This window comes from Rattus norvegicus, chromosome 1, assembly GCF_021556685.1.
Source record: "Rattus norvegicus strain SHRSP/BbbUtx chromosome 1, alternate assembly SHRSP_T2T, whole genome shotgun sequence".
Taxonomy (NCBI): Eukaryota; Metazoa; Chordata; class Mammalia; order Rodentia; family Muridae; genus Rattus; species Rattus norvegicus.
This window is the reverse complement of record NC_141534.1, coordinates 94561927-94580711: the sequence shown is the minus strand read 5'-3', so window position 1 is coordinate 94580711 and position 18785 is coordinate 94561927. Positions and strand designations below refer to the sequence as shown.

General features: G+C 46.9%; 1 protein-coding gene, 1 long non-coding RNA gene and 1 pseudogene across 4 annotated transcripts in view; 2 read left to right on the top strand and 1 right to left on the bottom strand.

The window, feature by feature from the left end:
* The window catches only part of Fcgbp (Fc gamma binding protein), a 41386-nt gene extending 34924 nt beyond the window's left edge, over positions 1 to 6462 (bottom strand). The window contains exons 1-3 of one of the 3 annotated variants that reach the window (XM_087553686.1): positions 6201 to 6462; positions 3097 to 3258; positions 2700 to 2756 (exon numbers count right to left, since the gene is read on the bottom strand). In XM_087553686.1, coding sequence (XP_087409812.1) covers positions 2700 to 2754 — 55 coding nt within the window. In that variant the 5' untranslated portion in view covers positions 2755 to 2756; positions 3097 to 3258; positions 6201 to 6462. 3 annotated transcript variants of the gene reach the window in all.
* Positions 6463 to 10122: 3660 nt separating this feature from the next.
* LOC148007297 (uncharacterized) lies at positions 10123 to 17349 on the top strand. Its single transcript, XR_015650290.1, has 3 exons — positions 10123 to 10363; positions 14511 to 14607; positions 14833 to 17349. It is a non-coding gene; the product is annotated as an uncharacterized LOC148007297 (long non-coding RNA).
* On the top strand, positions 15046 to 15225 carry LOC120100311 (U2 spliceosomal RNA; annotated as a pseudogene).
* Positions 17350 to 18785: the final 1436 nt, after the last annotated feature.

Sequence of the window (18785 nt, the reverse complement as noted above, 5' to 3'; positions counted from 1 at the left end):
CACCCTGCACCGCCCTGATCTCTTGCCACAAGCTAATCTAAGGACTCTCCCCAGGCCTTATCTCTACACGAGAGTCTCTGAAACTGAAGCCCAGAGAGGTGGAGTGACAGGCTGAAGGCCACCCAGGCACAACTGGAGTTAACCCCAGGCCCTGTGTCTCTGGCTCTGTATCCTCACATGTGGGGAGCTTCTGAATGGGCTGAGCCTGAGGTTGCACACAGAGCCCAGGTTCTGTTCCTTAACTATGTCAGGAACTATGTCAGCAGGTGAAGCTCCCAGGGAGGCCGGACTGCAGAGACGCCCCATCCCCGGGTCCTCACTGTTACTGTCTCTGGATCTCCTGGCTTTGAGCATCAGCGGGCCTACATGAGGAGTGGAGAGTAGCCGTCAGCAGCGTGTATAACCGTATTAGTTGTTAAGATGTCAAAACCTTGACCAGTCCCTGCCCAAAGACCCTTCCATCCTGGCTCCCTGGGTCTCCCCAAGACCCTTTCTACAACCTCACCACAAACTGATAGAGTGCACTGTAGGGGCTTCCTGGTGTAGTGCTCTAGTTAGAGTCAGTTTCTGTGGGAGGTGGGGGGGCGGAAAAGGGCTGAGAGGAATTTAGGGCAGGTGCTGTGGAGGACAGAAGTGACACAGAAAGGTCGCAGGCCGCTCCTGTCCTATAGCCCACTGCCTGGGCCAGTCCCAAAGTGAGCAGCCCAAAGCTGGAAGGGGCCTTGGCTGTGTGCATCTTGTCAGCTGTGCCGAGGTCCACTTCTGCATAGGAGAACTCACTGCCTGGCCCAGCTACCCATGCGAACTTGGCCCCCCAATGCCTGCCCGTCTATGGTTAGCTCACTGGTAGCCTTTGCCTGTGCAACCAGCAGGGCTACTCCCTCAGCACCTGGCATACACTTGATCACATAGGCTGGGCACATCTGGGATCGGAACCAGGTAAGGCATATAGGTCACTTGATCCTTTAAGGTCCCTATGCCAAACAGCACAACCACGTCTGTAGACAGGTAGAGTGGCCGACTTGGCCAGACCTCAAACTCAACCGTGTCACCCTGGAGACTCTGGGAACCAACGTTGCTCCCATGGTTGGCTTTGTGGCCTAAATAGCTACGATGTAGGCCAGATCATACATAGTGCGACTGAGAGGTCAGCGTGGGGACTACATAATGTGTTTCCCAAGCAGATGTGAGTGGCAGTTGCTTCACTGCCTGGTTACAATCTGCGTGTTTGTAGGCACAACTGTGACTAGAAAAAGAAAAACAGCCACCGGGCTGCTGGCTGTGACCCTTGACCTGGAGAGACCGGCTGTGCTCTGTAACTGGACTACTTCCTAAGGCTGAGAAGTCACAGCCACGACACTACCAGCTGGACGGAATGTCACTGCTGCCTTCAAGCTGACAGTCACTGAGGCACCCGCCCTGCCAGCTACCACACAAACTCCTTTGCATATCGGGCAGAGATGCTGGGAGTGTGAGCACTAAGTATTCTGTGCCCAGGGCTCCAACAGTCCAGCACAGAGTTAGCTCTGCTGTGCTGGGCCTGCCTAGCCTGCACAGAGATAGGGTGGTCTACTCTGATGCACGCTGCAGGCCGGAAAGCGCCACTGCCGGTCAGCTCTGCTTTGGCTGTGATGTTGACTCCCCAGGCTTCACCCTTCTGTGAGGTGTCATTGGCCTGGCTGAGGAGAGAGACAGAGGCGGTGCTCTCTGACAGACTGGAGATGAAGGGGCAGAGACAGGCCTTGCTGTTCCCAGACTGGGAATTCTGCAGGAAGGCTGTGAGGAATTCTTCCCCCACCAGTGTTCCTGAGGTCCACTGTGGCCTCCCAGGTGATCCCTGAAGAAAATGCAGTTGTGGGTCCAGTTACCTAGTCCTCCCCGTTACAAATGCAACCCCTTGGCCTTCCTGAGAACCTGCTGAAATAATTCTCCTTAGACTCCCATTCCCTTCCTAATGCATGCAGCACCCACCTACAAGCCCTTCTGGCCTTGGCTGCCCCAAAGCCTGAGCGCCATGCACAGGGCTCTAAACTCAGAGGAGGGATAGAAGAGTGTGCAGTAGCCTTGGTAGCAACCCCGGACACTGGCGCACCATACTCCACCTGAAACAGCTTTTGCTGGTTGTTAATATGAAAGAATGATGCCTTCTTTTTTAAATGCCACACATTCAAAAAATTTTTTTTCAAGAAAATCTGGCTGGCTAGCTGAAGTCCTAAATGAAAGTTCCATCCAGTCTGTGTGGGTTCTGTCTTAATATGACTTGGTGGTTTCTGTGAAGGATGTGAAGGGGAAAAGAGATCATAGGAGTGTGGACACAGTGTCTGTGAAACAAGAGCAGAGCTAGTGGGCTTTTCAACATGGGTGTGTGCATGTATGTGCAAGCGTGTATGTGTGTGTGTCTGAGAAAAAATAGAGACAGAGAGAGAGGCAGACAGACAGACAGACACACACACAGAGAGAGAGAGAGAGAGAGAGAGAGAGAGAGAGAGAGAGAGAGGTGTGTAAATGAATTCTATCATTCTATCACATCCCTTTCAGTACCTAAGGATGTCTCCAATTTCAGCCAGCCTCTGTCTCTAAGTTAGTCGGGTTGCAGGTGGAGGGGAGCACTGGGAGGTGGTTTGTAGAGGGGACAAATCTTGAGGGTGCTGACCTAGAGAAGCTTCGCAGACAGGAATAGGGGGCTTGATTTGACTTACCCCACAGGAGGATTGCTCCAGCCCACAGGGCCCACCAGCTCCATGGGGATCCCATGCCTGCAGCAAAGAGAGAGGGAGATCAAAAGATGCTCTCGTGTCAGAGACCATTCCAGAGGGGACAGAAGGGGAAGAGGGGGGCCAATCTTAGGACAAGAGCCGCCTGGAGTAAGGAATGCTCAAGGGGGAAGGGAAGTTGAATAGATAAGACTGAATAGAGGGGTTTGGGGTGGGGGTGAGGCTGGGCATGAGGTGAGGAGGAGGTGAGGACCAAGGGCGATGCATGGCGTACTGGTATCCAGGGCTCTAAGAGTAGAGGTAGAAGAGGGGGATCTTGGGCCTGGATACAGAATAGGGTGTTCGTCGTCCCACTTCTGCAGGGAATCCCAGCCCTTCTCACCTGCGGGTCCCAGAGCTGCAGGACCAGATTGCAAGCTAGGTTATATAGTGGAGATTCCTGGCTCCTCTGGCCACACCTCAGGTCACCCGACAGGCCCAGGGAGCCAACTTCCTGGAGGAGGATGCTGATCTCAGACCAGGTGGAATGGGGAGCCCTGAAGGTCTGCCAAGGGTGGAGAATGAGTCTGCAGCCTGTGTGCTGGGAAGGGTGTCAGAGCAGCTGCTGGCTACACCCTGGCAGCTTATAGATCGATTCAATCATGGAAGGGCGTCGTCCTTATAGAGACAGCTGGGGAGCAGCATGTTGAGATCCTGAGTCCCTGGACATGGGCAGGGTTTGAACTTGAGATGGGAGGTGGCAACTGGTCATGTTTGCTGGCTTACTGGTCAGATTAATTTCTTTGACCCCTGCCAGAAACAACAGTAAAGGACCCATATCCGGGTCCTAGTTCCTTGCAGTCCCAAGTTGAGCCCTGGTTCCAGGCCATCGCACATCTCCTTCCCAGTCACCAATGGAGAACAGGTGTCTGGGGGTGAGCAGGCCTGTGAAATGGATCATAACAGCCTTACCCCAAGTCCATCAAAGTCTCCTGGGTTTCTCTCCTCGGAAATGAAAACATGGAGACTAGCTTTGCTGGGCTTCTTGATGTTCTGTATACTCTACTTATGGTGGGGCAGGGGAGGGTGAGAGTTCTGGGGCTCAGGGTGTGTGGTGGGGCAGGGGAAGGTGGGGGTTCTGGGGCTCATGGTGTGTGGTGGGGCAGGGGAAGGTGGGGGTTCTGGGGCTCATGGTGTGTGGTGGGGCAGGGGAAGGTGGGGGTTCTGGGGCTCATGGTGTGTGGTGGGGCAGGGGAAGGTGGGGGTTCTGGGGCTCATGGTGTGTGGTGGGGCAGGGGAAGGTGGGGGTTCTGGGGCTCAGGGTGTGTGGTGGGGCAGGGGAAGGTGGGAGTTCTGGGGCTCAGGGTGTGTGGTGGGGCAGGGGAAGGTGGGGGTTCTGGGGCTCATGGTGTGTGGTGGGGCAGGGGTGTGTGGGGGTTCTGGGCCTTGGGGTGTGTGGTGGGGCAGGGGAGGGTAGGGGTTCTGGGGCTCATGGTGTGTGGTGGGGCAGGGGAGGGTGGGGGTTCTGGGGCTCATGGTGTGTGGTGGGGCAGGGGAGGGTGGGGGTTCTGGGCCTTGGGGTGTGTGGTGGGGCAAGGGAGGGTGGGGGTTCTGGGGCTCAGGGTGTGTGGTGGGGCAGGGGAGGGTGGGGGTTCTGGGGCTCAGGGTGTGTGGTGGGGCAGAGGTAGGTGGGGGTTCTGGGCCTTGGGGTGTGTAGTGGGGCAGGGGTGTGTGTGGGTTCTGGGGCTCAGGGTGTGTGGTGGGGCAGAGGTGGGTGGGGGTTCTGGGCCTTGGGGTGTGTACAATGAAGGCTGGAGGTCTCTATTTCCTGGTTCCACAGGATCATGAGGGTTTCACTTCCTGGGCAGTTGTTTGGTTTGGTTTATTTATTTATTTATTTTTTTGTAGTTTCGTGATCTTCTCTCCTTCCTTCCTTCCATCTTTCCTTCCTTCCTTCCTTCCTTCCTTCCTTCCTTTCTTTTTTCCTGTATACCCTTGGATGGGACTGACTAGATAGGTTTTGAGTGACCCTGTTCCATGGGGAGCAGGTGGCATAGCAGTCTGAGCTGGAGCCATCGTGTCCCACAGGGCTGGCCCAGCTCACACCACTCTCCTAATCCCTACTTTGGGGACCATTGTTTGCTGAGGAGTCTTCTCAGAAACACCAGCTGCAAAGCCTGCTGTCCTCTGTCAACACCCCCTCCCAGTCCTGTCCTTATCACTGAGGCCTAGGCTTCTGTGCAGCCAGAGTGGGTGGGGGAATCTTCTCTCCACAGGGCTGTGACTTTCTCAGAGGGAGAGATAAAGCTTGGGTCCTGATGAGGCCTCAGGTCAATCAGGAAAGTGAGTAAACAGAAGGCTGGATAGAAGCCAGAGAGAACAAGAGACAAGTGGAGCGTGGGTGAGACTCTGTGGATAACTGAGAATCCCCGGGGGGAAAGGTGGACAGGGAAGGAAGAGATCAGGGTTTCCAAGGAAGAAAGTGAGTGCAAGCTATGACATCAACCTGTTCATTGTGGGTCTTGAGACACTCAGAGAAGTGAGGTGTATGAAGGAAAGTACTAGGCTGAGTTTTCAGAGAGAATTCTGGCCCCCTTTTCATGCACTCCTCTAAGCCTTAATGTCTCCCTTGACTGAAACCAAAGAGAAGCCTACCCCTGTGATCATGGCTCTCTGCAGATGGAGACCTCAGGAATAGAATGGAGGAACAATTTTACAAATACTGTAACTTGACAACCCCCCCGGCCTGGGACCTTGCCTGTTACTCCTTTCCGGGTTTTCCTGTGTGTGTGTGTGTGTGTGTGTGTGTGTGTGTGTGTGTGTGTGTGTTATGATACATTCGTGTGCCCTGCCCCAGATTATTTATATTCTCAGGAATTTCACTTATAACCCCGGAAATAACCTATAGGACACTTCCTTATGGTCAAAAACAAACAAAACAAAGCAAGACAAACAAAAAAACCATTCTGACAATGGCCACAATGACCGCTTTCCTTTGAGCCTAAGCTAAGAATATTTACATTTGAACCTTTGGACCTCTCCTTATATAAGGCAGGCCATTCCAGATGCTGGGGGACCCCTGACCTGTCTGGACTCTACAAACCAGGACACAGGGCAAAGGATTTATTGTGTCCATCTAAATTCAGGTTTTGCTAGAAGTTTCTTTTTCTTTTTCCTTCCCCCGCCCCCACCGGAGCTGGGGACCGAACCCAGGGCCTTGCGCTTGCTAGGCAAGCGCTCTACCACTGAGCTAAATCCCCAACCCCTTGCTAGAAGTTTCTAACATTATTCCTTCACCTCTGGACCCAGTGATCTGATCTGCACACGCAGAGAAACTGCCCCCATGGCTCCAGCTCCTTCCCCATAATATCAAACATCAGCGTTTCCTCACTGAAACTGTCTTGGTGTCCATGACATCGCTTTCTGCATTTTCTGTACTACTTTGGCTCGTTCCCTACACACGCACCATCAATGCTGGCGAGTTTTAGATTCTTTTTATGGTCTCACCATAATTGCTTCTCCAGATTGCAGCCATGTCCGCCCAGGCTGTTCCACAGAACACTCTGTGATGACGGGCGCTCTCTCTCTCTCCTTTGCCTGTGGTAGACAATGGAGCCACTGAACCCCTGTGGCTGCTGAGCACTTGAAATGTGACAAGTGCAAGGGACGAGCTGATTTTTTTTTTTTTTTATCTAGTGTACTTTCAAATGAGGACCCGTGCCCAGGGTTCATTCAGCTGTTACTAGCTCAGCCTCCATTCCATCTACTCACCAGGAAGCTTATGTGCTGTCCCCACCCACACACCTAATCACTTCCTCTTTTATACTCATTTTTCATCCCTTTAGGTTCCTAGAGACAACTATTCTGATGTGATCCGTGAGTCTACTTTTTCGAGTATCTGATCAAAATAAGATACACTGTTAATAAGTAAACAAATCATAAATGTGAATAGCCCATTAAATCGTCTTAAATAAACGCACCCTTACAATCTTCAGATGAGTTTTATAAGCCCAGGTAAAGGTAAAGTCTTCAGCCAGAACATTTCAGCATCTCAGAAATTCTTTGCTCTCCCTTCCAAACACTATTCGCTGCTCCCTATCTCTCGAAAGGTGGTGACTATTTTGGCTTCTAACCCCAGAGGCTACTTTAGTTTTGAATTCTGTGTCAATAGAATCTGTCTGGTTTTCTGACTGCCTACTTTCAGTCATCGGCTTCTTTGCCCAAGTAACTAGAGTTTATTTTTCAGTGCGATATGCCACTCAGTTATGTGAAATCATACGCATCCATGACCATTTGGGTTGTTTTCACTCCAGTTGATGGGTTTTTGTGAATGCACACCAATGCTTTGGGAAATAGTGTGACGTCCCTGGTTGTAAATTTCCCAGGTCACTGGCTAAGACTTGGATGCTGTCTATACTTTTTCAAAACCAACGTACCAATTTCATCCTGCACAGTATGTGTGACCATCATGGCTGCTTCAGAGCTGCACCGATCCTTTCTAAAAGCATAGAGGTGTGGATCTGTGGTTCTAAATGTTCATGTTTTGCATATGTGTGCCTGAGTATATGTCTGTACACCACATGAAGGCAGGACACTAAGGCATTCAGAAGAAGATGTCAGATGCCCTGAAACTGGTGTTACAGAGGGTTCTCAATCACGTGGGTTCCGGGAGCCATCTTGGCTCCTCTAGAAGAGCAGCTGGTGTTCTTAGCAGCTGAGTCATGTCTCCAGCCTGTGACCTGTGATTTTAATTCCTGTTTCTTTGTCAGGGAAGTTCAACACGTTTTCACGTGTTTATTGGCCGTTTGGACCCTTTTCTTGTGATTTTTAGTAATATACATCCTCAAGTTTCTTTCTCAACACTCTTTCATTGCATGTCAAGAATCTGAACGGATTCTTTATCTATTCTGAACACAAACTATTTGTTGATTACATGTTTTGAAAATATTTTCCACTTTTCTGTGCCTTGGCTTTTTAGTCTTTCTAAGAACGGAGAGGATCCTCAATGCACAGTCCAACTTATCAGTCTGTATTGGTTTTTTGGAACTGGACTTTTCTTGTGGCAATATTGAGCCTTCCGATCCATAAACATTATTTTTCCACTTATTTGGATATTGATCTCATCAGTCTCTGAAATCCCTCAGAATATAAATCTACTTATTCCGTTAGGTTTACCGATGAATTCTAACTTTTATCCAGTGCAAATGGTAGTTTGATTTCAACTTCAGACGCTGCGTTTCCACTGTTAGTGTAGAGAAACACGCTCAGCTGTCGTGTTGCAAACTTGTTGGACTTACTGATCCCAGCCGCTTTTCAGTCGTGGGACTGCTGAGTGCTGGTATTTTATCCCAAAGTGGAGACATTTTAGTCCTTGACATGTATTTTATTTAATGGTTTTTCTTCATCGAGCTGGGTAGGAGTTCTAACATTGTGCTGAGTAAGAGTGATGAGCGTGAACAGTCCTTGGCCTTTTCCTGTTCTGGGAAACATTCATTCTTTCACTGTAACATACACTTCGAGTAGATGTCTTACTGGGTCCCGGCAGCTCTCTCCTATTTCTATTTCTATTTCCTATTTCACAATAAAGCTCCTCCAACTTGCCGAAATGGTGAATTACACTAATTTCTTTAAAATATCAAACCAGCTTTGAATACCTGTAAGAAATCACACTTACATGTGGTATGTATTAAAATACTTTTTACATAATGTTGGATTCAATCTATTAACATTCTCAAGGGCCTTAAAACTGAAGTTCATGAAGCATACTGTACTTCCCCCTCTCTTCCCTCCACCGTCTCTTCTTTCTGTGATGGTCTTGGTTTGGGTGTTAAGGTCATGCTGGTCTCAGATTGAGTTGGGCAAATGTTCTTGGGAAACATTGCATAAAATTGTTTTCATTTCTGTAAGTATGCGAAAGGTTCATATTTCATCTGCCTGGCGATTGCTTTCTCTAAACATTGTGTGTGTGTGTGTGTGTGTGTGTGTGTGTGTGTGTGTGTGTTGACTTTCCCCCCTGTTGCTGTGTTAATACCCTGACAATAACAACTTGAAAAAGTGTTACCAGAGCATGGTGCATGCCTTAATCTCAGCAACCAGAAGGCAGAGGCAGATAGATCTCTCTGTTTCAGGCCAGTCAGGGCTACACATTGAAGCCCTGACTTAGGGAAAAAGCAAGCACAGAATGAGGGAAGGAAGGAAGGAAGGAAGGAAGGAAGGAAGGAAGGAAGGAAAGAAGGAAAGAAGGAAAGAAGGAAAGAAGGAAAGAAGGAAAGAAGGAAAGAAGGAAAGAAGGAAAGAAGGAAAGAAGGAAAGAAGGAAAAGGAAATAAGAGGAACTGAAGAAAAGAAAAAAAAGAAAAGGGGCAGATGAAGTATTATTGTAGCTCACAGTTCAAAGTACAGCCCATCATGGCGGGAAGTCCAGGCAGCAGATGCTTGAAGCAGTTGGTCAAACCACACCCACAGTCAAGAACCAGAGAAGGATGGATGCCAGCCAGTGCTCAGCTTACTCTCAGTGTGTTGTTCAATCTGGGATTGCCTGTGCAGGGAGTGGACTCTGCAGTTGACCTTCCTGTATCAATTAATGTCATCAAGATAGACCTCAGAGGCGTCTCCAGGGGCCCTTCTCCCTGGCAGGCTGGCAATTAACACTGTAATGGCATGAAAATGCATGCGTGTGCAAGTATGTGAGTTTGGAGAGAACAGACGTAGACACTGGGTGTCCCTTTTATTTTTCTTTTAAGAAAGAATCTCTTATTGAATCTGCTGCTTTCTGATTGGCTAGAATAGCTGGCCAGAAAGCTCTGGAGGTGGTCTATCTCTGCCCCAACTCCCGGCACTAGGGTGACAGATGTGCACCAACGTGTTCAAATTTTTACATGGGTACTGGGGACCCAAACTTAAATTCTTGTGCTTGTGCGGCTGGTGCTTGACCAGCTAAGCCATCTCCCCAGCCTCTAATCCTTTTAAGTTCAAAATCTTTGGGGGATGTTCAGATTGTTTTACATTGCTTACTTTTAGAGTCTAAGGAACTTATCTATTTCATCTAAGATACTAAGGGTGTGACAATATAACTTGTCCCTTATCATTTTTAGTACGCAAAGGTGCATACATAGTAACATCTCACTTTTCATCTTGACATTGGTGACATCTGTCTTCCTGGAGGTTTACTGGCCATTCCTTGATTTTTTTTCTCTTTTCTGTTTAATTTTATTAATCTCCACTCTTCCTTCCCTCTGCCTGTCTTGTGCTTACTTCGGTCTTCTTTTGTGACTTTTTTAGTCAGATTAGATTATTGGTCTGAAATTTTGTTTCCTATTCTAAGCACCAAATTGAAATGAAAATTCTGGTTTCTTTGGGAAGTCAGTTATGTCAAACGGTGTTTTGCTGGGGCACACGGGCGTGAAAGGATGTTTTGCTAAAGGAGACACATGAAAGGAATTGTGATGTTTAGAAGGAGTGTAAACGAGACCCCGCAGGCAGCAGGAAGCCAGAGCAATGTTTGAAGTGCTGCACCGCACTACTCTTCCCTGATGATGTGTGTGCATTGCTTCACCTTACGCTGCTCTGTTGAGCTTTGCTGCTGGTGATGACAGAAAGAAACTTGTCAAAGAACTTCTCATGAGGTCCCTGCAGCATCTTACTGCTTCTTCGGACGACTTGACCCGATTGGTGAGCCTTGCAGTTTCTTCTGGATTGAACTGCCCTAGCTGATTTATGAGTGGTGACTACGGAGAGGACTGGACTGCAGCTTCTGATTTGTGTTGGGTGTTTGCTAGTGAATGGACTGAGACCAACGAAGATTGAAATGGCCCCAAAGAACTATTTCTAAACAGGTTCACTTCCCTCATATCCTAGTAGCTTTTCTTTCCCACTACCTCTGGTGGGTAGTGGGCTAGAGGGAGGTTGAGTGCTTATTAAAGTAGGTTGGAAAAAAATGTATGCCTACACCAAATCCTGTAAAATTTCCCTCTAGTATGGCTGCATTCCACATACTCGAATGACTTTTTTTCATTTAATTCTGTACACTGTGCCTTGTAATTTATTCATTGATGTAAGGCTGGAGTGAGTTGTTTAATATTCCTGTGATTAGATGATCCATAACTTATTCATTAGAGCCAGGGAATATATCCTATAGAATTTTAGTTCTTTGTTTCTTATTGTGGCTTGATGTATTACCCAGTTATGTAGCCTATGATATAATACCTTGTTCTTCTTTGCCTGTGATGTTTCATCTGATGTGTCTTGCAGTTCTGCCAAGTTGTTACAGATTAACAGATTAAATTCCCTTTATGACCCATAGTGTTCCATTGTGTGTGTACGTATGGACATCTTCTTGAGCCATTCATCATTTGCTAAACACATTCTTTCTACGAACACTTCCTTCCTTCCTTCCTTCCTTCCTTTCTTTCTTTCTTCCTTTCTTTTTCTCTCCTTTTTTGGTGTCCTTTTCAATTTCACCAATGTTTAATAATATTCATTATAAAACTTCTTAAGGTTATTCCTTGGTAATACTTTTAGATTTTTTATTTAAAGCATTGTGTGTGTGTGTGTGTGTGTGTGTGTGTGTGTGTGTGTGTGTAGTGTGTGTGTGTGTGTGTGCGCACATGCAGGTATCTGTAGAGGTCAGAGGTGGTGAAGTTCTGGAGATGGAGTTCTAGGGAGGTGTGAGCAACCACTGGACCATCTGTCCAGCCCCATTGTTTAAAATAGCTATTGCTTTCTTGTCCTGTGTCTGTTGATTTACCCCTGGTGTACAGCAACGCTACTGAGTCACGTGTGTTCTTGCTGGGGGCTCAGGTTCTTGTGCATGAAAGGATAGTGCTCTAATACTGAGTTACACTCTCATTCAACGTGGCTGATTTTTGTGAGTTTTCATATTCTGTAATTTTGCTAAGTTCATTTATTAGCTCTAGCGAATTTTTTTAAAGGTGTAGAATCCGAGATTTTCTCTATATAAGATCATGTCATCAGAGAAGAATAGCAATTTGACTTCCTTTTTATGCAGGTGATGTCTCTTGCTTGATGTTAAAGCTTATCTCCAATCGTAGAAAAAGGAACTTGTCCTAACCGCTGCCATTCTGATTTCAGACTCCGTATAGTCATAAGGGGAAAGTAAGTTCAAGGTCCCAGGTCTTAGGGGGAGCTGGGGACTTCCCAATGGCTTCTGTTACAAAGAGATATCTGGGATGTCTGGATCCAGCCATCTCGGGGACAACTTTTCCATATTGTTCACAGGGTTAAACTAAGTTCATGTTCCCAGGCCCAGGAACCAACTCCTATCCTGATTGGTGGGAAAATGTAACAATAACTTGGTCAGATATTTGTAGTCTGCACAAGTAAATATTCTGTGATATTTTGGCTTGTTGCAGGTCAGCTCCGAATCTGTTCTGTGACCCTAATTGGTCAACAGCAGCTTGATTACAATAAAATTTTGTCATCTGTACTGACCTGGTGTTTGAGTTACGTCAGATTTAAGTGGAGCCCGTAACAAGGGAAAGATTTCCTAATGCTAATGTTGCGGCTCCGAAGGGAAAGGGATCCTAGCCAGAAACCAGGAAGTTCTGGTTGTGTCATATGTTACGGACTAACATGGTATTTTGCTGAGGCAAGACCTATTGGGAGGACACTTGATGTTTGGAGATAGTCTGAGTGGGACTCAGTGGACAGTGGTGGGGCACTTGCATAGTTAGCCTTGCAAAGCTTCATTGACCTCCAGTCTTTGCTGACCTTTATTGAGAGAGGTATGGGAGAGAATTCCCCCTGGCTTCCCTGGCTATGACCACTGACTCATGCCTATTCAGCAGAGGCCTGGCTATTTCTGCTGGATTGTGCCACCACTGCTGATTCCCGTTGGGTATCCTGACCCTTCTGAGCTGGACTGTTGGTATCTTGACAACAGAGATTGGAATCGCCCCAAAGAACTACTTCTAAAGAGGTCTACATCCTCACTTTCCTATTTATCATCTTTTCTCCCCTACCTTTGGATGGTGGGCAAGAAGGGGGGATGGAAGTATTTAATAAACCTTATTAAAGTAGGTTTTGTAAAATCTAAGTCTACACTGGCAGTTGGGAGGCAAGGAATACCACAAAGTCACAGCACACAGCAAACCTCACGTAAAAGATTTATTGGATAAGACAGAATTGGAAGAGAAGCAGCAAAGAACTGAGGGGGAGGCAGGGTTATATAGGTTTTCTTGGGAGTGGAGTTTTCCACAGTAGGGACTGGTGGGTTTTCAAATCCTGAGCTTGGGCTGAGCTCAGGGATTATTGAGTTTTTGAGTTCAGGGATTGGTGGGTTTCAAAGATGGGAAGTGAGCTTAGATATTTTACCCTACACAGGCAATGTGAGATAGAGTCAAATTCCATGCAAAATATCCCATTATCAAGATGTTGAGAAAGCTCAGCAGTTAAGAGCCCTGGCTCCTTTTCTAGTGGCCCTGAGCTCAATTCCAAAGAACTATATAGTGGCTCATGACCCTCTGTAAAGGGATCTGATGCTCTCTTCTAGCATGCAAGTGTACATGCAGACGGAGCACACATTCATTAAATAAACAAATAAATAGGTAAATAAAAATGAAAAGTTCCGCTATATAGGGTTGTGCATGTGGAACCTAAGCTGCAGGGTGGGATGTCGTAGGTGCTAGCACCACAGGATGTCTCTACATAAAAGTTGTAGACAGGGAATAAAATTGCCCCAAGAGAGGAAGGTGCATATAGTTGCTGGAACTGAGATGATGCTACCAAGAGCCCAAGGTGCCAGGCATGAATCTATAAGATTTGGCTTGCTCTGCTGGATTTCTATCTTGCTTCTGTCCAGTCTTTTCTTGCTATGTCCCATTCCCCTCTTTTGGAATGGGAATAACTTACTCTGTGCCATTATGTATTGGAAATATAACTTCTTTAAAGCAGACACCCGGAGTTGAGGAATCACTTAGCCTCAGCAGAGGACCCTGCCTTTACCATTTTGAATAAATACCCCCAAACTGCCAAGCTTTTGGAGACTTTAATGATCTAAATTTGTTTTGCGTTGTGAGATAACTATGAGATTTTAAGAGCTAAAAACGAAATGTTACGATTTGAAAGTGGCATGTTTGCGTGTCTAGTTGACAAGGGGTGAGCTTGTGACAGTTCATCATTATCATCATTGTCTGATAGACTGGATTTGGAATCATCTAAGAGATGTGCTCCTGGATATGTCTGTGAGGGTGTTTCTAGAGAGTTTTATTTGAGCAAAGACCCACCCTAAATGGGATGGCACTATCCCATGTCCTAAGTTGTCCCAGGGAGAACGAGGATGAACAAGGGAGAAAGGGAAATGAGCACTAATATTCACATCTTTCTGCTTCCTCGCTGTGGATCCAACGTGGCCAGCCACCGCGTACCCCACCACTCCACTCTAAAGGCCTAAATCACCCTGTGACAGGATATGGCTCAGAAGCGTCAGCACTACCACTGTGTCAAGTCTTCTTGCATGCAATCCTCACAGAAGTCCTGACAGGGTTTTTGGTATGTTGTGGAAATAGGTATATCGTACACGTGTGGAGAGAGTCTGGGCTCAGAGTGTGGGAAGTTCTTAGAAGGTTTAACCCTGAAAACTCAAACTAAAAATATTTTTTATAAAGACATACTTTTTTTTGACTGTGTAGCCATAGTTGGCCTGGAACCTGCTGTGTAGACCAGGCATCTGTCAACCTCTGTTTCCTGAGTCCTGGGTTAAATAAAGGCATGTACCATCATCTCTCCTGACCCTTACTTTTTCTTTTTAAAGTCTTACTTTGTGAAAACTTCACTAAATCCTTTTTAAATTGTATTATAGGCAATAGTGGATGGCTCAAAATATTCGTGCAGAGGACCTGGGTTCAATTCTCAGCACCCACATGGTGGCTCACAACCAACTATAACTTCAGTTCCAGGTGATCAGACTCTGTCTTCTGACTTCCGTGGGCGCCGCATGTACACGGGGCATAGGCATACATACAGGGGAAACGTGCATATAGGTAAAATTAAAAAAATAAAATGAAAAACAAAAAGGTGTTCCCGTTTCCTAAACCTAGTAACTGTTTTTAGATGTTCACAGTCGCTTTCCCCTAAGTTTAACATTCGTTCTTTTTACTGCTATTCTTGTTGTTTTCTGAAAGGTCAAACTCTTCAGAGGTCAAACTCCTCCATCTTCACCCTAGCACTGGAAACGGTCTCCATTCGTGGACCTTTGGGAGCAACAGTAGGGAGAAGGACCAACATCGAGACTCACGTGACAGTCGGCTGACGTGTACAGATGCTTCTTTTTTTAACTTGCACGGAGCTTGTTGAATTTAAAACCAAACACCAACATTTTAAAATTCAAGGATTTTATCGCTTCTCGGCCTTTTGGCTAAGATCAAGTGTAGTATCTGTTCTTATCAGTTTAAAATTCAAGGATTTTAATTAAGAGTCTGTGTGGGCATACATTTTTTTGCAACCTATTTTTAATTAAAGGGTTCAACCTCTCCTCTTGCCCACCGCCCAGCAGAGGTCGTGGAAGAGGAAAGTTATTAGGATGTGGGGGAAGTGGACCTGTGCAGCAATGGTTCTTCGGGACTGAGCTCCATCTTCTTGGGCAGCAGCTCAATCCCATAGCAAACACCAAATACGACTCAGCAGCTACAGTTCAGTCCTTTCAGCAGGCAGACACCAGGCAGCTGTAGTTCAATCCTGAAGAAACCACCAGGCTCGCCAACTGGCCAGAGGCGAGGCTGCTGAAGTGGCAAGGGGAGCTGGGCGCTCGTTGCTTCCTGAGGGTGAGGACAGTCTCATCTGGCAATCTCTACTTACTTGTTTGCCTGCTCCTGTGTACGGAGCCTCTCCCAGAGCACCCAAGTCCTAACTATGGGAGTAGTCAGGATTTCTTTTAGATGGTGGGGGACGAATAGAGAGAAAGCAAGCCTTGGGCTTGGGCTTGAACCTTAATAAAGAAGTTAAGTGAGCTTCCCTGATTCTAGTTGTCCTGTGTTAATGGCCCCCATGGGCTGGCTGCTCTGGGGAGTGGGAAGAAGGATCTCACAGTGCAGGGAAAGGTCAGTCTAGCTTGAAATATTCCTGAGAGCACTGGATCTCCTAACTCTTGAGAAGGATGGGCTTACCTGTGTAAGACGTCCATCACATCAATGATAACTATCAAATGATGTTAAGACTCAGGACTCTGACTTTAGTGCCGTCTCTGTGGTTTACATGCTGGGTGCTTGTATAGTAATTTCACTTCCTGAGCACGTTTTCTCACGTAGGACCACAGAACATGGTTAAACCAGAGTTCTCACTTCAAGTAGCACTCTGGGGATTAAATCCAAAGGTATGTAGAAAGTACTTAAGAATTAGTGTAGCCAGTTTCATGCACACCTTTAATCCTAACACTTGGGAGGCAAGGCTGGTGGATCTCTAAGTTCCAGGCCAGCCTGGTCTATACATAAAAAGTTCCAAGCCGGTCAACAGCTACATAGAGAGATCTCAAAAATCAAAAACAAAACAAATCACACCACTACTGCTTACTTCTGCCATCAACCTTTTAACGTCGCTGTGGGAGATAAGGAAGTGAGGTAAAGGATGTAACACCCCCGTCCCAGATCTTAGCACAGCTGACTCCATGACCGAAGTACCATTCAAGTTGTAAAACTGAGGACATAGGCAGTACCACCTGCCAAAACTGGGATAAAGGCCCAATCCATCAAAGTCCATAGCTCTGGGAAAGTCTAAATGTACCAAGCTTGGTTTTTGGCTTCTGTAGTTCTGCTTCTGGTTGTCTTGTTATCTGGAAGTATGTCAATCCAGGATGTGGTTTTTATGCTTAAAACCTCACTCTGAGAAAGGCTTGGTTCTCCACTGGGACCTTGAGAGCTCAGGGTAGTCGCTGGTTGGATGATAAAGACTTTCTATTGGCATAAACCTGTGTCCAGGCTGTCTTCTCTGGTGGATACCCCACAACAGGATCACAGAGAACTGGACACGGGGTGACCAGAAGCGAAGAACATACAGTGGATTTTATTTTAAATCATGGCATTTAAACCATGAGTTCCAGAATGTGTTTTAGATAAAATCTGAAAGGTAGAATTTAAAAGCTGTCTAACCCTTTGGGGGAAAATGAAAGATGTTCGGCAAGGTGTGACTAATCTCTGAGTTCCCTGAGCACAGAGCTGGCACTTTGCAAACACTGGTGTCTTTGTGAACCAGTGGAAATTATTTCTTAGGGCACATCAGTCTCCTCATTTGTAAATGTTTATGAAGATCAGGAGATAATGGCTTGGAATTTGTCTGACTAAAAGTAAGTACTGGCCATGTTCCGGGTGAGAATCCCCGATACACATGCTGGGAAGGGAAACATTCTGGTCAGTGTGTCTGTTAGGATAACTGTTATGTTACTGCTATGACAACTAAGGTAAAAACATCCTGTGCCCCTGTGACCTCCAATTCTGCTCATTTTAAAAAGTTCATCGGGCTGGAGAGATGGCTCAGCGGTTAAGAGCACTGGCTGCTCCTCTAGAGGTCCTGAGTTCAAATCCCAGCAACCACATGGTGGCTCACAACCATCTGTAATGGGATCCGATGTCCCTTTCTGATGTGTCTGAAGACAGTGACAGTGTATGCACATACATGAAATAAATAAAATCTTTAAAAAAAAGTTCATCATATGTATGTGAACATGTGATTGGTTATGTGTAGAGACTGAACGGTGACCCTGGGTGTCACCCTCAGGAATGTCATCGGCCCCCTTGAAGACGAAGTCTCCCATTGGCTTGAGTGTACTAACTAGTCCACATAGGCAGGCCAGTGAGCTGCAGGGACTCTCCCTTCTCTCTATTGTCCCAGCACAGGGATTGCGTGGGTTCTGAGGTCTTTGTGCTTTGTGTTCTACTGACTGAGCCATTCCTTCAGACACCAATTCCACTCTTGGGTATATTTCCCAAGTAAATGTATATATGTTTACTAGAAGAAATCTACTTGGATATTCCCCCAGTGGAAACCATTCAAAAATGAATGGTCTCACTGACATAATGATAAGTTTCTGAAAGGCAAACACATAGTACGTTGTACAGGTCCGGAGAAAATTCAAAACAGACCAATGTCATCTTTGTCAGAGTGAGAGAATCCTTTTATTGGGTTGGGAAACTCTGAGGTGCTTTGGGGGCTGCTAATGCTTGATCTCGGTAATAACTGTCTAGTACAGTGTCCATTGCGCTGGTGAACTGTCACGTGATCCTTGAGCTCACGGAGGACTAGCTGCACAAGTGGAGCTGACCCTCCATTTCAAACCCAGGTATGTAAGTTGTCCCCCCAAGTCCCTGTCCTAGGGGAGGCTGATCCCCTAACTCTGTAACTAGGAGGAAGGAAAACAGCAAGAAGTTAAGTGTATGTGAAAGGCGGGGAGGCTAGAAGAGGGGGCTAGAAAGATGGCTCAGTGGTTAAGAGCACTTTCTACTCTTCCTGAGGACCCGGGTCCAATTCCTGGTGCCACTTGGTGGCTCACAGCTGCCTGTGACTCTAGTTCTAGGGTTTCTATCACCCTCTTCTGATCCCCAAGGGCTTTGGCATGCATGCACATGGTGTACACGCATACACAAGCATAAGAATGAAACTATAAACATACTGTGCATGGGTCAGTGGAGTGGCTCAATGGAGGAAGGTGCTTGCCTGAGTTTCACTCCCAGGGCTTACATAATCTTCAAGTTGAAGTCTGTGCACCCCACCCCCCATAATAAAAAAAATGTAAAGTAGCAACAGCAGCAAACCATTGTGTCGTTGTGAACAGCGGGAAGGCACAGGAATTCCACCAGAGGCTGCTGCTTCTCCCACGGGATAAAAATGCCTGCAGTGGGAAAGGGAAGCTGAAAGCTCGGCCGTGGTGAGAGAGAACCGTCCACTGGGCTGGAACTAGGTCAAGCTGTGGCAGTTTCTGCTGAGTGGCTGAAAGAGCCAGCTTTCTGTTATTTACCTGCGGCCTGCATTTGTTCTTTTCCTTGGAAGCCGCACCCTCGAGGAGACTGCTCTGCCAACATCTCTCCAGTGGGAGAGTCTAGCTGGCTGCCTCGCAGGGGCTTCCCAAGTCATGTTTGATGGATGACTG